This window comes from Fragaria vesca, linkage group LG4 (assembly GCF_000184155.1).
Source record: "Fragaria vesca subsp. vesca linkage group LG4, FraVesHawaii_1.0, whole genome shotgun sequence".
NCBI lineage: Eukaryota > Viridiplantae > Streptophyta > Magnoliopsida > Rosales > Rosaceae > Fragaria > Fragaria vesca.
Genome location: NC_020494.1, coordinates 15,383,538 through 15,392,250, shown reverse-complemented (window position 1 = coordinate 15,392,250; position 8,713 = coordinate 15,383,538). Strand labels below are relative to the sequence as shown.

The 8,713-nt window shown below is 38.6% G+C and overlaps 1 protein-coding gene across 1 annotated transcript; it reads left to right on the top strand.

Annotated features, from left to right (window-relative positions):
• Nucleotides 1–394: 394 nt before the first annotated feature.
• Nucleotides 395–1,499, top strand: LOC101298600. Its single transcript, XM_004298219.1, has 2 exons — nt 395–1,166; nt 1,323–1,499. Exons 1-2 carry the CDS (start codon nt 395–397, stop codon nt 1,436–1,438), a joined length of 888 nt encoding a protein of 295 aa, XP_004298267.1. The 3' UTR covers nt 1,439–1,499.
• The last annotated feature ends 7,214 nt before the right edge of the window (nt 1,500–8,713 follow it).

The window sequence follows — 8,713 nt, the reverse complement described above, 5'->3', positions numbered from 1 at the left end:
ACTATTGATATCGATCTATTGTGAATCTGACATGAAGCCATATATGATGAAGCCGGCCCAGTCTTCCTGTGTTCTTTTTCTTCTTCTTCTTTTTTTTGTTCAGAAAAAATCCGGTTTCTTATACAAACGCAAACACCTAGCTGCAGAATCCCAAAGCTATCACACTCATCCTCTGCGTCTCCCTTTTACAACCTTTTCTACCCGTGGATCCCATCACAGCCTGTATAAAGCTCCCAAAAGGCATCCCAAATGCTTCTTCGGTCTCCGAAAAGTCCCCAATTGCATAATTCCTGGAGTAAATCCCGCTCCATTAATCTTACCTCACCATCACTACTCACCTCACTACTCACTACTTCTTCTTCTTCACTCACTCACTCACTCTGTTCACACAAAAATGAGGCCTCTCTCTAAACCACTCACCATCATCAACTTCACACTCCTCCTCTCACTTCTCCCTACCCTAACCCTCTCCCAATGCCGCGACTCCTGCGGCGACATCTCCATAAACTACCCTTTTGGCCTCGACGACGGCTGCGGTGCCCCGCAGTTCCGCCGCATGCTCAACTGCTCCACCGACCTCTTCTTCCTCACTCCCTCCGGCTCCTACAAAGTCGAGTCCATCAACTACGACAAGAAAACCATCGTCGTTTACGACCCCGCCATGTCCACCTGCTCCATCCTCCAGCCGCACCACGACTTCCTCATGACGGACATCCAGTCAGCCCTAATCCCTCCGACCTCCGACACCGTCTTTGCCCTCCTCAACTGCTCTATTGACTCCCCTGTCCTCAACCACTACAGCTACCTCTGCTTCAACTTCTCCTCTCACTCATGCGACGAGCTCTACGGCTCGTGCAACGCTTTTAGGGTTTTCCACATGATGGCCAACACTACTTCGCCGCCGTGCTGCTTTACGAGTTACGACACCGTTAAGTTCATGAGCATGAATGTCTTGGACTGCACGCATTACACGACGGTGACGAACACGGACGGGTTGAGTGGGATTGGGCCGCAGGATTGGGTTTATGGGATCAAGATGAGCTTCGCCGTGCCGGATTCCGGTTGCGACAGGTGTGCGGCGTCGGGTGGGACGTGCGGGTTTGATACCGAGACTGAAGGGCAGCTGTGTCTCTGCTCTAGTTCGTCGAATTATACTAGAGAATGTGGTAGGGAATACGTACGAACTATGTTTTGGAATATATGATAGAATTGTAACGTTGAACTATAACAATGCTTACTAATCGAAAAAAAAAAAAGACTATGACAATTCTTATTGACCAATTTCTAGATTTACTGATTTAATTTCATTTTGTGATTTTCAGGTTTAGGCAGTGTGACGGCGGGAGTGAACTGTGCAACCAGCAGCGTAGGCTTCCAGGCATTCTTTGTGATCGTGTTGATCTATAAGTTATTCAACAGTGTAGCACTTTTTTTTTAGGTAATTATTTCATGAATTATTAGGTACGTGGCTAATGGCTTCATGTGTCAAAATTATAATCAATTGTTGTTTTGTTCTAACATCTAATTCGGTACGGCGGAGACAAAAGAACTTGGGTTGCATATATTGTCTCCCTTTCCATATGTTGCTAGTGTTGCAAGTTCCATATGAAGTCTAAAAAATCTTTTTCTCTGTGATTTTTTTTAGTTATATTTACTATCTTAGTCCATCCTCATCTTACATATATGTAAGTATGATAATGAGATTTGAACTCATGGTCTTTGCGGTATTAGTTAGTTAGACAATGACTCACCGACAAGCTAGTCTTAAAAGATTCTGAAGAAATCTAACACAAAGATTGGGGAAGCTTTTCTTCTATATTTCTTGATAAAAAACTTTACAAGGTTTAATAACAAGTATATATAGATACAGTAAGAACCGTATAACGGAATCGAAGCTAAAGCAAACTCAGCCACAGCCACAGCTGTGGCACCAAAATCGAGGTCACCAACTTTGTCTCCAACTTGTTGCAGCAAGAGAGAGACAAGCAGCAACAACCAACTTGCTGTTTCAGAAAAATGAGACTAGGGAGACTATGGAGACCAACAGTACTTGGTAGCACACCAGCAGTACATGGTAGCATAGCTGTAGCATCTAAAGTGAACTAGATTAGTTCAATTAGAACTAATCTCTAACTCTCAATACTCCCCCTCAAGCTGGATCAAGAGGATTCATTGAGCCAAGCTTGCCCAAAATACGATGAAAATGGAATGTTGAAAGAGACTTGGTGAAGATATCAACAAGCTGATCATAGCTGCGAGTGTAATGAGTGACAATGAGCTTGGACTGAACTTGAGCTCGAATATAATGACAATCAACTTCGATGTGCTTGGTCCTTTCATGAAAAATAGGATTGGAAGCAATGTGCATGGCAGCTTGATTATCACAATAGAGAGAGATTGGTTGACTACAAGGGGACCCCAAATCAGAGAACAAACCCTTCAGCCAAATAAGCTCACAAGCAGTAGCAGCCATTGCCCTATATTTAGCTTCTGCGCTAGAACGAGCCACAACCGTTTGCTTCTTACTCTTCCATGTAACTAGATTTCCCCCAACAAAGGTGCAAAAACCAGTAGTAGACTTTTGATCAAGGGAGTTACAGCCCAATCCGCATCAGTATACCCCATGATGTTAATATTGCCATTGTTTTTCAACAAAATACCTTTACCAGCAAAGCCTTTAAGATAGCGAAGAATCCTCTTAACTGGCTAACAATACTCACAGCATAGGTAATGTCTGGACGAGTAATTGTAAGATAGATTAACTTACCAACCAGCCTTTGATAAGATGTCACATCAGAGAGAAAAGCACTTGAAGTTTCAAACTGAAGCTTGCTATCTAGGGGAGTGCTAGCTGGTTTGCTATCCCAAAATTCTTACTCTTTCAACAGATCAAGAACATACTTTCTTTGATTTAGAAACAACCCTTTGTGAGAAGTAGTCATTTCTATACTAAGGAAGTACTTAAGACGCCCAAAATCCTTAATTGCAAACTTGCTACGAAGAGATTGCTTGAGAACATTAATCTCTTCTAGGTTATCACCTGTCACAATTAAATCATCAACATAGATAAGCACCATAAGCTTACTTGTTGAACCAATTCGAACAAATAATGAGGAATCTGCATTGCTGCTATGAAAACCAACTTCTTCAAGAACAGAACTAAGCTTGGCATACCAAGCCCGAGGGGATTGTTTCAAGCCATAAATGGCTTTGTGAAGTTTGCATACTATACTAGGATTAGAAAACTGATAATGGCTGGGAGGCAATTTCATATAAACTTCTTCTTCAGGGTCACCATGTAGAAAAGCATTCTTCACATCCATTTGAAAAAGAGGCCAACCATGATTCACAGCAACCGAAAGAAGAACTCTAACAGTACTCATTTTTGCAACAGGAGCAAAGGTTTCTTTGTAATCAACTCCATATGTTTGAGTGAAACCCCGAGCTACCAATCGAGTCTTATGTCTTTCTACAGTACCATCTGAGTGAAACTTGGTCTTATAAACCCATCTACTGCCTACTGTCTTCTTCCCTTGAGGAATCTTAACCACACTCCATGTTTTATTCTCATTAAGAGCTTGAATTTCATCTGCCACAGCTTGTTTCCACACTTCATATTGATTTGCTTCATCAAGACTTTGAGGTTCATGAGCAGCATCAAGAGTGCTAAGAAATGCAGCATGAGAAGCAGAAAATTTCTTGTAAGAAATAAAGGCTGTCATTGGATACCTTGCTGTGTAAGTCACATAATCCTTAAGTTTTACTGGAGGTCCTCTTGCTCTTGAGGGATTCCTTCGAATGGCCATTGGACTAGGTTGAACTTGGTCAACAACAGGTTGCACATCAGCTTGATCACACTCAGGATCAAGATTTGCGTCCTGTGCTTCTTGAACTGTAGTAGGAGGATTGGAAAGCACATTGCCATCCTCATAAACTGGAATGCTGGGAGTTGGAAACAAATCAAACAGAGACTCTCCCTGATTGTAACCATTTGATTTCCCTGCAAAGAAATGACTATTCTCATCAAATCTAACATCCCTGGAAACAATGATCTTGTTAGAGGAGGGGCTGTAGCATTTGTATCCTTTTTGGGTGGATGAATACCCAAAAAACACATATTTTTCAGCTCGAGGATCAAGTTTCCCTCTTTTATTAGCTTGTATGTGAACGAAGCACAAGCAGCCAAACACTTTCAGGTGAGAAATGTCGATCTTTCTTCCTTTCAACACTTCAAGAGGAGATTTATCACCAAGCACTCTATTGGGCAACCGATTGATGAGATAAGTGGTAGTGAGCACACTTTGAGAACAGTGGGGGCTTGGGTTTTGATTTTCAAGTAGTTTGTGTTTAGTTTTATCAAGCCAAAGTCCTGCGTTTTATATGCTCTATTTCTTGTGTTTGGATGTATTTGGATTTGTTTTGTGTGTGAGATGATAAACTCAGTCTCAGATGGTATAGAGAAGAGTGAATAGTGGTTTGGCTAACAAGAAGAACAAGAAAGAAAAAGAAAAAGAAAAAGAAAAAAAGAGAGAGAAATAACATAAATAAATAAGGGTAAATAGGTTATTTGATTTCATTTTGGTTTCTATGTACATGTCACGTCAGCAAATAAACGGTTTTGTTAAGAAAATTAGACGGAGGTATCTCAGTGATGTCAAAATCATTGTTTGGGTATCACATTGATACTTTTTCAGAGTTTGAGTATCAGTTGGTCTTGGCACAATAGTTTAGAAACTATTGCTGAATTTTTCTCATTTTAAAATAATTGAAGCATTTGTTTAACACCATATTTTACACATACGTTTAATATATATTAAGTTGGGCTAGTTTAGTTTTTGTCGATCACGTTGCTTATGAAAGGTATATAGAGTTTTGTTTCTTCTATGTAAACAATTTCTTTTCTAACGAGACATTAGTGTGCACAATCTGCCAGTTATAGTTGAGTCTATGACATACATCCTAGCACCATAGACAATCCTAACCCTATACATTTTAGTATTTAACGCATAAATAGTAAACGTTTAGTATTCAATGCATTTTAATTATTTTGAGAATGTACATACGTAAGTTAGTATACACAAGCAAGAATCGGGATATTGTAGTAACGATTGATTGTCATGGATAGATGAACGAACATGTTGAAGAGTAAAGTGATCTTATGAGACATTTTGTTAATATAAAATTTGTATCTATAAATTTTATTTATTGAAGTTTTGCTAATACAAAATTTGTATCGAGGTTTTGTTGAGAAAATGTCGTTCTTGCTCAAGAAAGCTTTTACGAACAAGATTGAGTTTCTTTATTAATGTAATTAATATTTTTTTATTTTTAATTTAAAAATAATAATAATCAACGATGTGTTGAAGGAAAAATACCATAAATGTGTCTTCGTCAAAGTAAGAGTAAATTAGGAAGTTATTGATCAATGGATGTAACGGCTTAATTAGTCATATTAGTCATTATGTACGTTGTTATTAGCATTGAATAACGCTATTATGTGCGTGTAATTACCGTTGTAATCAACCTCTATATAAAGAGGGTTTCTAATGAAATGAGTAAATGATTCAAATTCTATTTTTCCTGTAACACGTATAACACTTTGTTCTAACCTCGTTGAGTTTGTTCGCGAAAAATGTGAAACCCTAGATTTTTTTTCAGAACGTAGTTCGGCTCCCTAGCCTTAACCGCAGCCCTTGTGCGCCGCCCAAGATCGGACCTCAAGATCAGAACCGCCGACAAACCACAGCAGCCCAGCGCACGAACCGGTCAAGCCCCGGGCCCCACCTCCACCGGTCAACTCCGATCTGCTATGCTCGACCTGGACTGAGATCGGCGACATCGCCTCCGACCTAGGCACTGCTCCGACGCTGCCGCTAAGATCCGACCTGCACCGGCCTTAGCCCAGCGCGCCATTCCAGCAAGGCACCTCTTCCAGCCTAGCCTAAGCTGCCTGGCAGCCCACCTGCGTCGTCCCAAAACTCCAGCGTCGTCTCTGACTCCACGGCAACCCAGATCGGTCCCCCCAAAGCTCCGATCCGGCAGCGCTGCTACTCCCGCGATTGCCCCCTGCCTTCTCTGCCACCGGTTGAGACGCGGCGCCGACGACCCGGATCCGACCCAGAAAAAAGGGATTTTTACCCTTTCTGGTAAATCAGAGAATTTACGAAGGTAATTTCACAAAATTACCATATGGTGAATATGGACTTACTAGTTACTGCTTACAGATTTACTCTTTACTGTTTTATGAAAAAAACAGTAAAACGGAAAAGTACTTATTGTTTAAGTTATTTACTGTGTTATAATAACACCATTTATTACTTACTATTTACGGTTAAATGTGACTAATCGAATGAATCTTAATGGTTTTGCATGTGACATACCCACTGACATGTGACGATCGAAATGTCAATTGTGGTGACAACCCGATTGAAATGTGGCAACTCAAATGCTAATTGTGAGGGATAACGCTTCATACGCAGTTTATTTGGTAAATTATCAAGTATGATTTATATTAAAGTTGTCGCTTTCGTTAAATTTTTGTTTATGATATTAAGCATGTTACGTGACAAAAGTATTTTGCGAATATTGTGACATGTTATCATGATATATGTCATGTCTATTTTATTTTATGATTGTATTATTAACATATTGTATAAATTTGTGCTGCTATGATAAAGTAAATTTATGGCATTGGAAAGGAATAACATGTTACCGTGATGAAATACTTACACGAAGCATCGAAAAAGTGTGACCCTTACGTACTTCAGTCTTGAAATCTAATTCATATTTTTTTATGTTATTTTACGTCGATGTCTTTATGATTATGTGATTTATACATTCACTCTTGCCAATGCAAGAGGTGTAGAGACTCTAAAGAAAAAAAGGCTCATTATAAGGAATAAGAAGGTCATGACCACGATGTCAAACTCACAATTGCATACTTAAAATAGCAAAAGGGACCTTGCTCAGTCAATATGTATTCAGATTTCGACTGATCTGCAAAACTGTTTGTGAAGGCCTAAACACCTCATATTTCAACTAGACTATTGGTTCATCTTAAAGCTTATTGGTATAATCGTTCGATAAATTAGAATTTCTGAATGAGACATTTATTTAATTATCGTTGGCTTATTATTAAATTTGAATTTTATTCTGAAACACTGAATTTATTCGATCCATATGTAAATAATCACATAGTTCGAAATAGCACTATAAAGATGTAAAGCAATGCATCCAACAAATAAAAAGGAAAATTACCAGAATGATAAACATAGCATCCTTAGGGATGGCAATAATCCCCAGCGGGTAGAGTACGCACGGGTATTCGACCTTAACGGGAAAGATATACGGGTATAAACGGGTAACGGGGATGGGGATCTCCAATATTCGGATTCTTAAACGGGTACGGGCCGGGTATGGTATTTTGATATTCGTCCCTATCCGCACCCATTAAAGGATGAAAATATTATTGTATATAATTATATAATTTATTTTATATATATTTATATATAATTTATAAATAAATATTTATGTAAAAAAATTTGTGATTCTCTTAATAAACATTTAATGGACCTTCCTTTTTATTATATATTTTTATTCTCTTAATGAAATTTACCGATATTGTTCTGTTTTAACCAAGACTTGTATTTATTTTTATTGGATTGAAGCATGAAACTTATTTATTTTGGTATTTGATTTTAATTTCATACTTTTATATAATTGTATTTCGTATTTTAAAAAAAAATTAATTTAATACATAATTGTTAACAGGTACGGGTACGGGTATGGAAACGTAATCTCTAAAAGGTACGGGTATGGGGAATCCCCATTATCTAATTACGGGTACGGGGATGGGTATGGGGATGAGAAATGTAAAAGGGTATGGGTACGGTATTTTGATCCCCGTACCCTACCCTACCCATTGCCATCCCTAATCATTCTACTTAAATTGAAATACTCAAATAAATATGAGGTACATTTTTTGAATTATATACACTCCCATATACTTTTAAGAAATGTATCGAGGAGAAATAGAGTGCTTAGCTTATAATGAGACTACCCACAAATTAAAGTCACAAAAGCTCAGTATGCACTACAAGCTAATTGAACCTTGTTAAAGTTTCACAGATATTAGTGTCAATGATTGTCATATGAAAACCTACTGTACAACGTATTTTATGGTTATGGAGAACGTTTCGACAAACTGGTCACATGTCGAACAATTGTCTATAAGATATGCTGCACCTCAAAAACTCTTAGCACATACTATACGGGCTCACCACCCTGATCATAAAGTCTACAGAACTTGACAGCTAGGAGTTTACATCAAAAGGACTTGATGGTTATTGCATGTCTACCAGGATCAATGTAGAGCATCTTGTACCCCATATGCATACATAAAATGGTCTCATAGAAGACACCACATATAGGTATTAGTTATGTGCACCAACCTACCTACATATGATTAGGGTTATGCAATATTGCACGTAGTCTTACTTACTCGTTTTTAAACCCACTGCTAACTAACCATTTCATGTGTACCAGTTAGTAACTGAACATGAACCTGAGATTTATGCAGACTTGGTTACACAACATATGTGCCTATTGCGCCTCCACATCGTATTAAAATAGGGTTCTCACAAACGAATAAGTATTTATGTTGGATATGGATCTCCAACAATCATCCGCCACTTGGAATACTTGACAGGCGATC

Bases quoted from the DNA above. Each gene is read 5' to 3' on its own strand.
- LOC101298600 (XM_004298219.1), top strand. From the start codon at position 395: ATGAGGCCTCTCTCTAAACCACTCACCATCATCAACTTCACACTCCTC. The intron at 1,167-1,322 runs GTAGGGAATACG...TGTGATTTTCAG, and splicing joins GAATTATACTAGAGAATGTG to GTTTAGGCAGTGTGACGGCG.